Source organism: Emydura macquarii, unplaced genomic scaffold (assembly GCF_026122565.2).
Source record: "Emydura macquarii macquarii isolate MOO-44397 ecotype Brisbane River unplaced genomic scaffold, CSIRO-AGI_Emac_v2 contig_2676, whole genome shotgun sequence".
In the NCBI taxonomy this organism is placed as follows: domain Eukaryota; kingdom Metazoa; phylum Chordata; order Testudines; family Chelidae; genus Emydura; species Emydura macquarii.
Genome location: NW_027132813.1, coordinates 37,672,320 through 37,690,415, shown reverse-complemented (window position 1 = coordinate 37,690,415; position 18,096 = coordinate 37,672,320). Strand labels below are relative to the sequence as shown.

Sequence of the window (18,096 nt, the reverse complement as noted above, 5' to 3'; positions counted from 1 at the left end):
AGAGGACAGTGAGACCAACCCCTGGGGGACAGGGACATCAGCAACAATCTGACTGATTGAGCTCTAACTAATTTAGCAGTGGTTTGATAGGTATGACAAGGAATCCCATTCAACTCTTAAATGGAATGGTGATTGCTACAATACAGGGCTTGAAGGATAGTAGTAGGTTTAAAATTGGGAACCCGGGCCTGGGGCTCTGCTGGAAAGGTGGAAAGCTTTTTTCCCTCTCCTTCCCACCCAAAAAGAAACCACACACACAATAATATGATGCTGAATCTGTTTTAAAATAGGCTCCTTTTAACATATAAGATCGTGATACGAAATGCTTATTCTATTAAAGACGCACAAAGGATAATAATTGCTGATTTATAGGAGATGCAATTCATATTTAAATGAGTCAGCTGTTATACCACAAAAATACTTAGTTTGCACACTGAAGCGTATAATATTTTTAGGTTAGTGCCATTATAATACACAAAGCCAAAGTATTGTACAACTTGATTTTCTTCCCTCTCATTGCACAGAGCTGTCCTGCAAGATTTGTTACCAGATCCTTTTTTCTTTGACATTGCAATTGTTGCTTCAGTAGTTTTAAAAAATACTGGCTCTACCATTGGTCTCTCAATATGCATATGAATGAGTGAAAGGATAAGGGAATAAGGGTGCACTTTATTTAGGTTTTTAAGATGACAGTTTTTAAGATGACTTGTAGTAAGAAGATGCATACAATACACACAGAGGTACTTTAATCAGCAATCACATTTGGTTATGAAAAAACCTACCTTAGGAGAAGAAGAAAGCTCCTTCACTGCAGGAACAGCTGACATATTCTCACTTACTCCTGTCTCTGTCTTTGGTGAGAGGACTGGTGGTGCAGGAGCCTTTCTTTTCATCTTTTCTGCGTCTTGCAGTGGAGTAACTTGATTATTTAAACCAGGGCTTGATTTTGGTTCATAAAATGGATTTGATCTAATTAAAAGAAGGGAAACATATTTCTTTGCTATCTATTTGCACTTTCAAAACAAAATAAGGGTTGATTGTTTTGATTGTGCTGTTGTTGCCTTTTTTAAGACTGATGAGTGAATTTATGTACAGCTAGCAATTGCTTTAGGCTAGCATTTGAAAAACTGGGTATCTAATAAAGCTAGGTTCCTAAGTCCATATTTAGCGACCAATAGAAAAGTGGCCTGATTTTTCAGATGTGCTGACCACCTATAAGTCTAATTGAAGTTGACAGATGCTGCAGGTGCTAAACAACTTTGAGAATCTAGAGACTTTTATTTAATAACTAAATGTGGATTTTGGAGCCCAACTTTAGATACCTATGTTTGAAAATTTGGCCTCAGTATATATACAGTCAAAGTCAAGTACATTTTCATTTCAGTCACAAATAGCTATCATATCATTCTGAGAACACCTAATAGAACACAGAACAGCACAGGAAAATAATGACTAATGTTGTTTGCATGTATAAATACCCATAATTTATTTTACTCATTTTTTTGGCTAAACATCTTTCAAGAAATCCAGTAAAACATGTTCATGTATAGTCTGATACACTATCACCACAGCTGCACCATTTACATTCAACCAATCTATGCTAAATAAAATTAGCACTTTCCTAGCATTTACACTTTTTAGCCAGGTCTCCAATGAGGCTTATGTCAACTGATAATATTTAATACAAGAGCTTCTCCTAAGCATTTAATGCTGTATTTACTCTCAGGCTATGTACACACTGACGGCGGCAAATTCCCCGCCGTCAGATTGATCTTTCTGGATCCACTGAGCGGTCAGTAAAGACCCGCTCAATCGATCAGGAAGTCGATGCACTAAAACCACCTCCTCAAGTGGTGTAGCGCTGCATTGACAGGAACACATTTCCTGTCGGTGCAGCGGAGTGAAGATGCTGCGCACGATGGAAGTTAAGAAGTCAACGGGAGTTATGCAAGCTATTCTGTGTCGCTTGCATAACTCCCATCGACTGCCGCCGAATTCTGAGGTAAGTGTAGACCTGGCCAAAGAATGTAAAATGATAGCAATATTGTATCTAATAAGGGGTCCTTTTCTGTATCAAGCTATTTTATTCACTCTCTCTCTTATCTTCCATTCTTTTCAATATGTCCAACAACAGACCTCCACTTATAAAAGTAACCATCTGATTCATTATTCCATCCTTTATTATTCCACACTTTTCAGTAAGATAAATATATATATTTACATATATAACCTACTGAACTCTGTGCTCATGCAGTGATGTAACATATTCCCAAAAGACAGACCTACATACAATTAGATGAAGTGCAAAATGTCAAAAATAAATAGATTCAATTCCTTGAATTCATTTTTAGATGGAAACAATATTGTATCCAGCATTAGGTAAGAAGTTAAGCACACACAGCCATTCAGAATTTTCCTCTCAGTGCTAGAGAACCAAACTGGTAGGCAGTTTTTAGACAAATGAAACTCTAAAAATTAAACTTATAGTAAGTATTCTTCATTAACAGCTGATTTATCACTCCATGTGCTTTCATATTTCACTTTAAAATATTCTTAAAGGGTTTTTTTGTTTGTTTTTAGTTTTAAAATACTTTCCTCGATGTCTTGAAATGCCTTAGAAATGACTGATACAGTTTTGTTCATCTTCTTTATCAATGAGCAGGAGAAAGCAATTGTTGTGTTACACCTGAAGGGTGAAGTTTACTAAACATCTTTGGGAATGTGAAGAAGGCAGGAAGAAACTAAAACAACCATTCAACAACAGGCTTGGTGCATGAAGCACGCATTATTGTGGGACTGTTGCTATTTATTACAAAGATCTAGATAACCAAGTGAAAGGAGATACTAAGACTAAAATAACTAGTCTGCTGATTGAAGGCATCTTTGAGGTGTTCTCACTTCAGTGCTCATCAAATGCAAAAATCACTAGTGAAATCAAAGCTAAAGGTGATGTCAAAATAACAGGTTAAACACAAATGGACGGACATGCTCCATGGGAGGAGGAGGAGGAAAGAGGACGGTATTCAGTTTGGAACAGAAGACTCAACAGTACCTGTCAATCATTCTAATTTTGCTGACAACCTCGTTCAGCTATCTTCAAACATTATAAAGTTCAAAGGAAGGTGAAAATAAAGATGAAAAAAGATAATGAGTGAAGAACAAATATGTTTATAGAAGAAGATCATGTTTTCTTTCGTTCCATATGTTAGTCTTCTGACTGGCCAACAAATGCAGCATATTTTGGCAATGACCTAACTAACCCTTTATAATCTTACTTAGAATGAGAGAAATAGGTGCATTGGGACTTCTCTAAGAAATTAACGTTAATTTGTTGTGAGTAAAGAGTTCACATTAATGGAAATAAAGACATTTGAGAGATGGGTGGAACCACATTTTAAAATTAATTTTCTTACATTCCTGCTTTTAAATAAAGACTTTTACCCTCACACATTTACCATGAAGAAAGGCCTACAATTAAGCAAGTTACAGTCTTGTTTAGAATTTGCTTTAAACATAGGCTATATCTACACATTCAGTGAACATTAATTGCAGAACACATTGATGTTACACTTTTTACCTCATTTTAAAAATCAGTCCTAAAAGTTTCTTTGAACTGTTAATGTAAATAAGTTTCCTAAAACATTAGAAGCATGACACAGGCTTAGACTTCTAGTTCTTATCATAATGGTAAATTATAAAGTAAATACAAGTTTTGAACTATTTATTCAGATTTACAGATTTGTAACACAGTAGAATTTGGCTCATGTTTGCAGAGCCCTGCAAATCTGCGGATATCTGCTTTATATCCAAGGATATCCATGGACCATTTCTGCAGATCGCGGATTGGATGCAGATATACATTTTGTAACTGTGCAGGGCTCTCCAAGACCTGGCAAAATCTGGCTGAATGAATCCTGGTTGAAAGATATTAATGGGATCATTACTGAAATTGGCGCAAGCAGTCCATGCTTCAACTATATTATATAACCAAAGTCATAATGGAGTTTATCCAGAGAGAAACCGAATTATCCATCACAAGGTAATGCACCTAGCAAACATCTCAGCAGTCATCAACACTGCAGTCACTTGCTTCTCTACTCTATCAATCAACTTCAAGAAGTTAATTGCAGCTATGTTTTCTTTCAGTAAGTATAGTGCCCTCCATTAATTCAGTCTGGCTAATGAGAACAGAAACTGGAACCAAATCATTTGATTTGAAAATAACTTCATTTATTTATTTTGATCTACTTAATATGTTTTGGACTGGTATTACTGGACAATTCAATCATTGCCTAAAAAAAATAATTTTACTGAAAAAGAACAAAATTCTAAATGAGACAGAACTAAAAGAATAGGCGCAGTGTGATACCACAAGGAGTGCAATTTAAATAGGTGTGTATTTATGCCATTTTCAAGTGCTTAACTTTATTTCATTTAGCAAAGCAACTATTCTTTATTAAGGACCAGCCACATGCCAAATTTTTTTTAGACATATGACTGCATTTTTAAAAATGCAAGAAGTAATGTGTAGGATTATACATGACTCCAAACAGATTTCCTGATTTACGTACAGTAAACCCTGCTTTCTCTAACTTACTTCATTAGGATTTGCTAGTGTTAAGGAAATTTTGCATTGGCTTTTAATGTAAAAAATCCCAGATCCAAGTACTATGTAATTTAACATTTAGCTATCACTTTTCTTCTCTAGAGCTGTGGTCAGAGTTTAGTAAAGGCCTTGATCAAAATGGAACCTTGGCCTCGCACTGAAGAAATCTCATGGGATTTTTAGTTAAAAAAATGAGATTGACAATCTGTCATTCTTCTACTGAAGCAGGTCCCCCATCATTCCAGCCGCCATTCCTGCTCGTAATGATAGTTCTAACATTTTTTAAAATCATTTATTTCATCTTGTCTACAATACTGAGTCCAAAACCCATGTGCCGTCCTCTCGATAGGATAATGGGACCATATTCCTGGTAATGAGCATCAAATTTAACATGAACACAGAAAGAATACATAGTGATTCATGAAGCAGACTGCAAAAACAAAAAACAAAAACAAAAAAACCCAAACAAACCCCTAAACCCTTTAAATGGAAGGGTAAAAATGTATTGCTTTTCAAGTGAAGAAGGGGAGTGTCCTTTGGATCCTTCTGTTTGTCATGTAGCCGTCCTATTACTCTTAAAACCACTCTCAATGAAAGCATCTGCTCATTGCTGCTCAAAAATGCAAACAAAATGATAGGATGTGTAAAGAGTGAGACAGAAAACATTACTAAAAGTTTTATAATGCCATAATGCTATTATATACAATCGATGCTTTGCACTTAGGTCTGGTTACCCCATCTTAAAACAGATATACAGCAGCAGAAATAGGAGCATCCAGAGACGAGCGATGAAAATGATTAGAGAGATGGAGAGACTTCTGTATGAAGAGATTGAAAAGGTTAAGACCAGTTAGATCAGAGAAGTGACAAATAAGAGGGAATATGATAGAGATCTATAAGACAATGAATGGCATACAGGAGGTAAATCAAGTGCTCCCAATTGTCCTTTTTTATAAAAAAAGTGCAAGGAGACATTCAACAAAGTGAAAGGAAACACATTTAAAGCTGAGAAAAGGAAATACATTTTACACAATGCATACTTGTCACTATAGAGTGCCATTGAGGCCTAAAACTTAGCAGGATTCAAAAAGGGACACATTTATAGAGATAAGGATATTGACAGTCACAGTAGATAGAATACAAAATGTATAAAGGGGAATAATCCCTCAAGCTTCTGGGCACAAGCAAACTGCTAACTTACAGGGGCGAGGATAAGCTTCCCCTATGTACTTATCATTGCATAATTGTTTTTCATGGAGTTTCTTGCATTTTCCACAGAAGCATCTGGTAATTGCTGCTATCAAGTAAAGGATACTGGTCTAGATGGACCACTGGTCTGATCCAGTATACTAATTCCTGTGTTCCTCAACAGGCCTTGTGTCATAACAAACCTCCCTCAGGAGCTGGGCCAATGCAGAGCTGCAAGAGTCTCCCTTGCCTCCCATTCCACTCAATACATTTAATGAACTGTCCCCACAACTTTTCCAAAGCTTTGCCACCTTAGGAGCCTGTGAAGAAGTATGAGAGGTCTCCATTGGGGACTATGATGTAAAAGTCTAATTTACTATGCTATTTAGCCTCTTCATCTTCCATTTTAATAACGAAAATACAGGCCAGCTTAGATTTGAACAACATTTATTCTTGGGGATTTCATTAATACCTTTCATTAATATAATAAAGCAAATGGGGCTGTAAAATCCCCTAGGGGACTTGAAAAACACAAAATTAAAATAAAATGAAAGCTGCTATAAGAGCTACTGAAATCCAAAATATCATATATATATACAGGAAGAAAAAAACAAGTCTGCCCTTAAAAACACCTCAGTGGCTTGTTTAGCATAGATTTGTTTAAGGTAGGGGTATAAGTGTAAGTAAAATAAAGAAAAAATCCTTCACTTGCCACTCTATTGTCATCTTTCCCTCTTTCCTTCTTCTCTTCCTCGGTCTTTGCTGTTCTCTATCCCCATGTTCATGTATGTATATTAATACTCCCCCTTCAGACACCCCTGATCAGTGAGTGATGAGGAATATCTAGTGTCACTGTCAACAGTGTGATCATACTCCATACAACCAGTGCCATTTGTTCAGAAAACCAGGTCCCCTCACTGAATGGAGCTGGCAGAGAAAGCATTCCCTATTGCCCATTTTTCACAGCAGAACAAAAACAAAATACAACAACATAAAACCAACAAAACTAAACAACAAAACCAAAAATTCATGGACACAGAACTTAAAGAAAATGAATCCAGTGGTCCTATATGCATTTCTATCAGTGCACATGGAACTTCTTCACTTTCCTAGAATACAGCTATAAATAGAGCAAACATAAGGATGAAAACATGACACCTGAATTACTATTAAATATAAGAGCCATGCAAGTGTCATGCCATAATAAATCTCATCAAGCTCTTTACAATTAAAAGTTAATTACAGTTGTTGTCTGTAAAATTGCTCATGTATAATCACCATAAATCCTTGCATGGGTGGTGCGGTTGCTGAGTAATAACCATACTCCTAGGGTGATTAAAGACACAAGCACACCTTAAGGTTGTGCCTTCAATCATCCCAAATTGCATGGTTACTGCAAAATGCCCTCACACCCTATTATGTTTCATTACTAGACTATAAGACAGCCAAATACCGTCTTATAAAAATTTCAGATAGGGTTGGTAGATCCCAAGGCTAGAATGGACCATAGTGATCCTCTAGTATAACCACCTGTATAACAGGCCATAGAACTTCCCCAAAATAATTCGTAGAGCTTATCTTTTAGAAAACACATCCAATCTTGATTTTAAAATGATCATTGATAAAGAATTACTAGAAACAAATTCCAAGGATGTACACGTGTTTATCATCTTTCATCCTTTTTTACATATATAGTTGCTGTCTTTATGAGTTTCCCAGTGATTCAGCTTTTGCTATACAGATTCCCAGTTCTCTCAGTTTACGTGAACTGCACTCATCTTAAGCACACTTACTTTTATTAATAGTAAACAGATTTTGTTTTTTAAGAAAAAACAGCGACAAGACAGGAAAGACCACGGCCCATCAATTCTCCCTCTCTACCTCACTTAAAATTGCTTGGTGTTGCAGAGAAAGGCAAAAGTTTTCCTAAGGTACCTGCAGAAAAATGCCCCACAGACCCTGTCAACATGCTCTGGACATAAATTCTTTCTTGACCTCAAAATGGTGATCAATTCTGTCCTGTATATGTGGGCAAGAATCACCATGGTGAATCTATTTATACCTTGAGATTATGCCAACAATCCCACTAATACTTTAAGATTGCTTCAAGATGAAATATTACAAAAATTATACTTACTCATCTAACTCTTCCTCTTCAGTTTTAGAAGTATCTGCATAGAGGTATTTACTCATGTCCACTGGTCTTACATTTTTCCTTTTTGCAGGTTGTGGATGAGAATCTTTGATCGTTACAAACGTTTCAGGTTCACGATCGGGGTCATCAAATGGGTTCAAGTACACTGCAGCATCTTCCTCTTTAAAGGGATTATAATCATCACTATAGTAAGAGTCTTCTGGTTTTGAAGATGAAGCTGTTTCAGTATCATGTTCTATAAAAAGCATTTTTTAAAAAGATTATTAATAGAGGAGAAATTCAAAACTATTTTAGCAGATCTTATATTTTTAGGGGCTTATGAATTAAAGTTGGCCTTGTAATACCTTGCTCTGAGCTGAAACTTGGAACTTAAAGTTTTTGCCTTCAACTGAATGTTAATGCTTTATTTACTGTGTAACCTTGGTTAGCCAAAAATAAGCTTCTGTGAAAGGTCATGTCCCTGAGGGGTAGGAAGGGAGGATATTAAACACTTTGGGTCTGTCTACACTGCAATTAGAAACATGTGCCTGACCCGTGCAGCTGACTCAGGCTCACAGAGCTCAGGCTATGGGGTTGTTTAACTGCTGTGTAGACATTCTGGCTTGTGCTGGAGCCCAGGCTCTATGACCTGAAAGGTGGGAGGGTCCTCAAAGCTCAGTCAGTTAAACAGCCTCTTAGTCCAGTGGTTCTCAACCAGGGGTACATGTACCCCTGGGGGTACGCAGAGGTCTTCCAGGGGGTACATCAGCTCATCTAGATATTTGCAACAGTCTACATAAAAAGCACTAGCAAAGTCAGTACAAACTAAAATTTCATACAGACAATGACTTGTTTATGCTGGTCTATATATCATACACTGAAATGCAGTACAATATTTATATTCCAATTGATTTATTTTATAATCATATGGCAAAAATGAGAAAGGAAGCAATTTTTCAGTAACAGTGTACTGTGACACTTTTGTATTTTTATGGCTGATTTTGTAAGCAAGTAGTTTTTAAGTGAGGTGATCCTTGGGGGTACGCAAGGCAAATCAGACTCCTGAAAGGGGTTCAGTAGTCTAGAAAGGTTGAGAACCACTGTCTTAGCTCAAGCCAGAGTCAGCTGGCACAGGCCAGCCCTGAGTCTCTAACTGCAGTGTAGACATACACCTTGAAATGTTTCCTACTTATCCAAAACTTTTCAGACACGTTAGTCATTTGTCCCTCATTCACACATGTAAATAGGATTTCGATAGATATGATTGTCTTTTAACAGATTTTCCCGATTTTTTCATTCAGGTTCTAACAATAACACTTTAAATGTTTCTTTGTACTCTTATACTTTATAAAAGATTTCCTTAGGGAAATGACATTTTATAGGCTCTTAATGAGTGGTGGTAGGCACTGGGACCCTCCATGTCTTATTTAAAACACATGATTTAGTAACATTGGAAAATCATTAGGTAAGTTAATGACTAATCACACATTTTTAGGGTACATATCAGAACTTTTGCCATAGATTTTGATAACAGTAGTAAATACAGTCTGTCTATTATAACAAACTTTACACTGGGACAGATTGTTGGCAGATATTTCGTCACTGGAACAATATAAAAACACAGATAGACACTGAAATTTTGCCAGCGCTAACCCCACTATTCTAGCAATCATAAATGGTCAGGAGTTCATCTTACTTTCTGATCTGACAAGATAGCATTACTGCAGTAAAGTGAGCACTAACCCCAGGCAAGTAGGACCTTTACTAGGAGCTTTAACTAAAAACTTTATTTGCAATGACAATTCACAGTTTATTCATTGTGAGAAGTGCCCTTTATTTTTTGAGTTTTGAAATTACTGGGTTCAACAAAATAGATCATTTCTATTTAAAAGACAGACATTGGTATTTATTATTTGTACAGCACTAGAGCCCAAAGATCCCCATAAGAGCTTGTCCACACTTGGGATATGCCCCTGTACAGCCACTGATGACTAGCCAGTAGTGTAGACAAGAAAAGCTGCTGCTTGTGCTAGTTGGAGCTTATTTCCTCTTGAAACCAGTGTAAACTGCACTGGTGTAAACTGTGGTTTATACAGTGGTTTATACAGTTTATGTTAGGGATTTGCACACTGATGGCTGGAGTCAAGATAAATCCCCACTGTATATAAGACCTGAATTTTCTGCAGTTATCAAGATGAACCAATTCATCATCAACCATTCAAATTGTGTACATAGCAAGCCTAGGACCAGAAGAATGTATTACTGTTTAACTTTATTCTCATTTCCACTTTGCTCTGACTGTTAGTCACACTCACTTGTGTCTTGTCTTAAATTAGATTATGAAGTGTTTAGGCAAGGACTGTTCTATACTTTTATATAGTGGCAAGCACAATGGGACCCCAACCTCAGCCTTGGTTCATCCTACTTGACAGCTACAAGTAAAGAGCTTGAGAGATCTCATTTTAGGAAAAATCTCAGGACTCCTATTCCTTGAGCCAGTGCAAATTTCACATTTGAATTTCAAGGACTATAGACGCATGTTTTGTTACAGGCTATTTCACTGCTGTTTGTTTCAGACGAGACTGCTCATTTGCCCATTCTGAAACACTGCTACTGTTAGAAAAGGTGAGAATAAAAAGGGATTAACTACGTATTTCCCACAATAAAGGAATGAGACCTACAAATCATAACTGTACCATCCTTATTTAAATCAAAGAAGGACACAGAGACGATAATCACACCTGCATGATTAAGGGTGTAATCAACAACACAAAAAAATGGACTTTACCAAATTGTGCCACAGGTTCTAGCTGGTGAATATATACTACATTGATTACTATATTCTATACTTTTGAATTATGGAGAGTTTCCATCTACCACTGACTATTCATGCACTTACTTTACATACAAAAAACCCTTTAAAATCTCATCTGATCTGAAATCTGTTTTTCCTTGAGTGAAATCCATGCAACCTAACAAAAGGAAGTAGTGTATACAGTAGTTAAATTTAGCTCTAATGTATACAATAGTTAATAGATTTAGCTGTATTTACATTTTCAGAAAGCACTTAACATTGCTCCTAATTAAAGGCTGGTGTTTAAGAAGAGAATTGAATAAAGATAATTGATGCTCTGGATTAAAAAACTGAATGAGAGGCAACACAAGGACACTTGTAAACAAAGTTACTTTATACTTATATAATCAATCAATCATTAGTGACAATACATAGCACTTATACAGTCCTTTACACTTTCAAAGCACTTTACAAACATTAACTAATTAATCAAAATCCTTGAGTTGAATGTAGTTACAGTAAAAACAAATCTGTCATGTAGAGATGTTACTAATCCTACATAAAGCTAAAAAGGAAGTGTTGTGCTATGTAAACTGGTTAAGTCTCCCTTTAGTAATATAATGTAACAAAGTTTTGGCTTAGAAGAAAGGTTTTTAAACAGTTTTAATAACTTCAGCCTAACGGGATTTAAATAATGCTAAAGGTCTAAAGGTAAATTGACAAAAGCAACAAAATCCTGAGTTACTGCTGAAAATGTATTTCAAAACAACAAAGTATTGTACCAAGGTCAAGCAAGAGTCTTGTAACAATGAGCAATTTCACATACTGTATATATTGCAACTTGATGTATTGTCAATCTTAGATTTAATTTTCCTGGCTTTTGCCATCTTATGTCAGAGCCCTAATTTTTTTACTATAATTTTTCATTTCTTCTAAGTTAAAAAAAGACATTTAATGATGTTATTTATATTGGGGTAGCATCCAAATGTTGAGACAGGGTCATCCAAATGATGAGAGATTAGGGTCCTAACAAAACACTTTTGAAAAGACACACCCACTCTAAAGAGCTTACCGTCTTTGTGGCCCCAATCCAAGAAAATGTTAAGCATGTCTGTAATTTTAAGGCCATGAGTAGTCCCACTGAAATCAGTGACTCTCATGCTTAAAGTTACTCACATATTTATGTGATTTACTGACCCACAGCCACGCAGACATGCTTGTGGAACCTGGCCTCAAAAGACAACCATACAAGAGTGAGAGTAATGGGATGCAACATACAAGGAAAATAGTAAGGGTGATGAGAGACATATGTCTTATTGGTTCAAATTGTATTATTTATGATGAATGTTTGCCTAATTTTAAACAAGAACCTTTTTTATTTTAAAATTATTTTTAGTTCTTAAAATATTTTCTCAGGAGAATGCACAAAATCTGGCAAGTACCCGACCCTGCAGCTGGGTACAAAAGAGTATACCCCCTATGTCTATGTCATGGTTCCACACTGTGTTACACCTCTGATTTTTACATAGTCTCTCTGGAAACACCCATTTAGTGTTAGGCATTGAGGCTTTCTGCCTCACTACCACAAGACTAGGTCCCTGGCTTCAGCATCTCTGTTTCTCATCATGGCTCCTCCTGCAGGCCCAAGTCAGTTTTGACTCCTTTCGGAGACTTACCCTCTTGTGAGCTATACACCCAGCAGATGCTTGCAGCAAGACAGGACAGCCTTTTCAAAATAAGGCAACCTTTTTTAATCAGCTGGAATACAGTATTTAGAGTCTGTAGGTTAGAATGGTAAAGCAAAGCAGACACGTACGTGCATGTTGGCAGCACCACTTACCTGTCTTGCCCATGTGTCCTAGATTCAATCTCCTCATGACACTGGGCAGCAGCGTACTTATCATAGGACATGTCTATACAATGGTGTAATGGTCTATGGGTGGGGAGGGTGTTTTCTAAAGCACACTAATGTATTGCACATTAATTGGTCCATGTAGACACTGCTGGCATGCACTAAAGGTTTCCTGGTGTGCTTTAATGTAGCACCGTTTAAGCATTTCATAATGAAATACAGTCTGTGTGCAGTTTTGCTTGTGTTAAGGTGTAAGCGTTCATGGACCCTTTAAAAATGTGCATTGCAGTATCAAAAAGCATGTTAGGGAAAATCCTGAAATTAAATACATGCAGGAAAACAAAATCTTTTAAAAGTATGCTTTATGCTATTTTTTAAAAATTAACTTGACAGTGTCTCCTGAAAACAAGGCTTTAAATATTTGTTTTTAAGGTCACAGAATTTAATGGATAATACAAATAGTTTCTGCAAGTCCCTTCATCTTAAAAATTATGAGCCAAATTCCGCAGCTCTTACTAGGGCCAAATTCTTCCTGCCATTAGTTGCCTGAATATAGATCACAGGATTTAGCCCAATATGCAGAGCACTCTAAAATGCAGGGCTGAGAGGAGCCTTCACCATACAATTAGTTAAAAGATTTAATTTTTTTCACACATATACTAAAACTGAAGGAACTGTGTCAAAATCATTTTCAGGTCTCCTTGAAGCTTGCAACTCTACAGGTAAGTATAGGGTTTTAGACAGTAGCAGGCATCAAGTTAAACTTGGCTCTTATTTCTCTCCACTTTCTTCCTCTCTCCCATACTATCAATCCTGGATTTCTACTTCTTTTTCTTCAACCCCCATGGAGGCACTGAGACAGGGTCCCCACCCTCCAACTGGGTGGGGAACCTCCAGGCTCATTGGCCAGCCTGTGTAACATAAAGCTACTGTCATTTTTTTTTTCTTTTTTCGAAAACCAGTTCTGCCTTGCCTCAAGCCAGGGACGCTCCTCTCAGTCACCCACCCCTGCTGCATGGTGCAAAGAAAGGGACCTGGCAACAATCCACAGGCAAACCACAGAGGGCTGAGAAAGGTGGAGAATGCTTCACTCTGGAGTTCCAGACCTTCCTGAACCTTGCAACTGTACCCCCTATGGGTCTCTTAAACCCTTCGAGACCCGTCAAAGCCTTTGTTAAACATTTCAATCTTTAGAAAACAATGTCAAACACAGAACAAATAATATTATGGGATAATTACTCAACAACTTTAATTCTAAAAGCTGTATACTTTCTAGGTAAGAACAGCAGCCATAATTTGCAAAAATGACTAGTGACCTTGGGTTTCTCAATTCTGGGGGGCTCAACTGGGGACATCTTAAATGGTGTCAGAAATGGTGAGCACCTACCCTTGAAAATCAAGCCACTTTGGGGCATTTCAAGTTGGGGACTCACAAATTGAGACACCCAAAATCATGTGTGAAAATGTAGGCTCCTGTTCGTAGCTTGAATCAATTCAATATTTTGTTGGTTTGAAGTCTTTAAATGGATAGTAATAAATGAGATTAGCCACTGAGCTGCAATTTGGCACACCATGGGTCAAATCCACAGTAATTCTGAGTAGCCAAGTAATAAACCTGCAAAGGTAGGAATGATAACAGAATAGATTGATGTACTATTCAAATGACGCACTGCCCGCTTTTGCATCAGCTCTTGCCACCAGTACCTGGCATGGTTCCATTGACAGGAACTTCTCACAGAAGTAAGCATTATATGCTTGGCAGTAAGTATGTGAAGAATCAGATGCCAAGTTCCCACAGGAAATAAGGACCATCACATACCTGACCACCTTTCTCTCCAAGTGCAAATTGCACACGCCTTTCTCTAACACCCACCCACGCACACCCACCTACACACAGAGCAGCATACACATTTTAAAAAATACCAAAATCCCACCAAAACACTACACTGCATGCACAATTCACACACCCCTCGCCCCAACAAGAGGGATGGAGGAAAAACAGAATGAATCATATGTGACATATCTTAATCACGTTGCTTAATGCACTACTGAAAGGTGCTTGGATGCTACGGAGATGAGGAAGGAATAAGAAAAAGAATAGAATAAGGTGGTATTTCCCTGTAATACTCGGAACAATGGTGGACATCATTATAAACCAATAAAGGGCATAATTGCTTGAACATGATACAAAGATTTATCAAAACTTCAAGGCCTCAGAGGGATACATTTTAAAAAGAGTTAAGAGATGGTCCTATTTCAATGGGAAAGTGATTTTAGTGACCCAACTGGATTTTATAGTGATAAAAGGAATTGTAAAAACTGATCTAAAAAACCCCGACACATCTGCAAAATGCTAAAAGCAAGTAAGTTTCATAAATCTAAAGAACAAGATCTGAAAAGGATAAAATTGGCAGCAAAAAAGGGGTTAGGTAAGATTACTTAATGAAACGGTTACAAAACACGTAAGTTTATAAAAGACCAAATGAAGTGTGAAATGTCAATAAGTAAGTGCCTTTAAACAAAGAGGATAGAGAGATACGGGAAGAAAGAAGCATTTGAAAATGGTACAAAGCAGAGGAGAGCACTTAGGATTGGTCTAGTGGTCTTTTCCTTCACAGAATTATGGGGAACATGTTTATTATTTTTATTACCAACAACCACCAAACAATAGCATTTTAAACTGCTATCAGAAATATAAAGAGGGGAAAATGGACTGGGTAGTTCAGTGGATTGGAAACTGCCTTTCACTTTTATGTTGCCACGCTTAGCCCAGGTTGATAATGACCAAAAGTTGTCACTGTATGTACTCTATTTACATTTACTTTATATGGTGATTTTCATATACTAAAGTCTCAAAACGACTTTGCAGAACAATTAATTGCATTCTAGTGTTCTGTCATAGTGTGATTTTAAAAAAGGCATATGCCCAGCTGCATGTCAGCTACTATAAGATGCAAACACATTATTTGGCCAGAATTCTGGTATTATCCCTACCATTAGACCTTTAATGTCTAGTGGAACCACCAGACAGAGAGAAAATAAGGCTCAATTTGACATGTCATCAGAGAAGCAGATGTTCAGTTTCCAATGGCAATTAAGATTCCCAATATTGCTGCCTGGGTGCATGTAATAATGTTATTCTGATAAAAACTAATATTTTTAATTTGTAGCCTTAGGAAAATAAAAGCTATGCTTCATTAATCAGTCTGTAAATAATGATTAATTGTGTGAAACAAAGTCACCACCTTCTGCATCAGGATCTCCAAATGGGTTTAATTCTGCCATGTCAGGATCTCCAAATGGATTTGAACTGGAATTTGCCAAGTCTTGTTCCTCTTCATCCAAAAAATTAAGCTTGTTGATAAGCTCTGGAAAAAAATTGAAGTACTGTTTCAATATGGCCATAGCCAGTCCTGGATACAAATTGTTCACAAAACACATTTCAAATTCAGAAAACCCACACCAGTGGTCTTCAAGAACAATGAATTGGAACAATGAACATTACCAACCGCAGAACTAAACTAATGTATTTTGTAGCACACCAACGTTTGCAGCCAGAATAAATGAACTGAATAAAACGTATGTTCATTGATGAGTACATTGTTTAGTAATATTAACCCACTACACTGCTGCAGTGGACTTCTGGACCTACCCTGAATTCCATAAATATTGCAGTGGATCTAGAAGACTAAATACAGCAACTTGATTTCAAAATATGAATGATTCATATATTTATTCATTGTCAATTCTCTTTTCGACATGTAACATTCACATAAAATCAGAGAATGAACATTTTGTCAAGTTATAATGGTTAAGCATTATTCACTGCACAAATTGTGTTTTAATGATGTGGTTTTTCTTTCCTATTCACAATCATGTGACAATGCAGTGGTTGAAGAGAGACTCTCTATCATGTTGTTACCTGTTGGATGCACTACAAATTACTGAAAATCGCATTGGATGGAAAGCACAATGATAAAACTGACAGCTGAATACAAGCAGAAGTCAAAAGGTAACAGGTCACGATAAATACAGACAATCAGAAACAGAAAGAAAGGAGGAAAGTTCATAGACCTTCAGAGGAACTGGCTGATTTAGCTGAAGGCATATTTGCTTGCTTTATGCAGTCATCTTGATCTTCATCTAAGCTGCTCAGAGCATTCAACTGGTTTACAATTTCTGTAAACAGAAGCCAGTCAAGACAAATGTAAGGTAGGGTCATTTAAAGAAAAAGCAATAGAAAGCATGCTGTTACTAGAGAAACAGGGAAAGAAAGAGAGAACACTTATTGTTAATGAAAAGAATACATTCAGAATGAATCATTACAGTGATATATAATACACTAATGCACCTGTACGGAACACTTCAGCACTATTTTAACAAGAAGGAACACACAATAAAATACATAGTGAACAATTTTTGACGGGTGCCCACTACAAGCAGTTTCAAGGTTAACAAAAAACTTACGAGGATGAACACAGACATTAATCCAAAAACTAGGTATGCTAAATACAATTTTACTTTAACAGTTTCTCCTGTTTGTAAATAAAACTTGAATGTAATAGCATAAAGTTAGTTACACTTGCATTATGCCACATTAAGAACCAACCTTCCTCATAAAATACATCCAATTTATAATTGTAAACAACATGGTCACTAACATGCTACAGAATAAAACAGGCTGCAGTAATTTAGAGCCAAATTCTGTCACTCTTATTCTTAGTGAGTAATATCTTATTCATTGGATATATGGCAAGGTGACTAGTATCTGGCCCTTCGGGAATAGCTCTAAAACCAACATTTTAAAACAGAACCAAATAACTCTACTAAGGTTCCTTCTGAGTTAAAATAATCTATGTATTGCTACTTTTAGGCATTATGCACTTGCCTAAAATGATGCATACTCAACATGGAGGAAATTAAAATATGACGATAAAACAATAGGAAAAGCAACGGCAATTCATGTGCCACCAACTTACAGTGAAACAAATATTAAAAATAGTGAAGAAAGTATTATGGAAGCACCAGTCATGATTCCATAATTAAGCAGGGATTCAACTAATTACTTACAGATGAGGATACAATGTATCCTTCCAAATTTACAGCACTTACTCCACCTTGTAGAAACACCATGAGTTTAAAAAAAACCCCAAACTCTAATATGTCTTTAAAAATCAGTTCAATCTAATATAGGAGTATGAACGATTATGCATTAAGCAGAATTGTATGGTAATTGTATATTGTCATTACAAGGTGAAGATAAGGCTTTTGAGATGCCTTAAATGTGCACATCCTTGGAATGTTTTTACCTTTAAGATATTGATACAAACTCAACCTTAACTATACTGTACATAGTCTTTGTCTGAAAAAAGTAAAACTATCACTGGAAAAGAAAGTTGCTCAAAAAGAAGGCTCCATTTTCCAAATGGATAAAAAAAAGTAACAAATCACACTGAGGTGAAAATTGAGCAACATCAGTGTTGCTCTAACTGATGCTGGCTGCCCACAGCTCCTCAGTGGCC

General features: G+C 36.6%; 1 protein-coding gene across 13 annotated transcripts in view; it reads right to left on the bottom strand.

Annotated features, from left to right (window-relative positions):
- Positions 1-18,096, bottom strand: part of EHBP1 (EH domain binding protein 1) — a 313,842-nt gene that overhangs the window by 155,138 nt on the left and 140,608 nt on the right. For 9 of the 13 annotated variants that reach the window (XM_067565220.1, XM_067565223.1, XM_067565221.1 and 6 more), the window contains 4 exons: positions 16,649-16,753; positions 15,820-15,942; positions 7,932-8,184; positions 783-969 (listed from right to left, as the gene is read on the bottom strand). In XM_067565220.1, coding sequence (XP_067421321.1) covers positions 783-969; positions 7,932-8,184; positions 15,820-15,942; positions 16,649-16,753 — 668 coding nt within the window. The remainder of the gene's footprint in view (positions 1-782; positions 970-7,931; positions 8,185-15,819; positions 15,943-16,648; positions 16,754-18,096) is intronic. The other 4 variants (XM_067565227.1, XM_067565230.1, XM_067565231.1 and 1 more) reach the window with 2 other exon arrangements.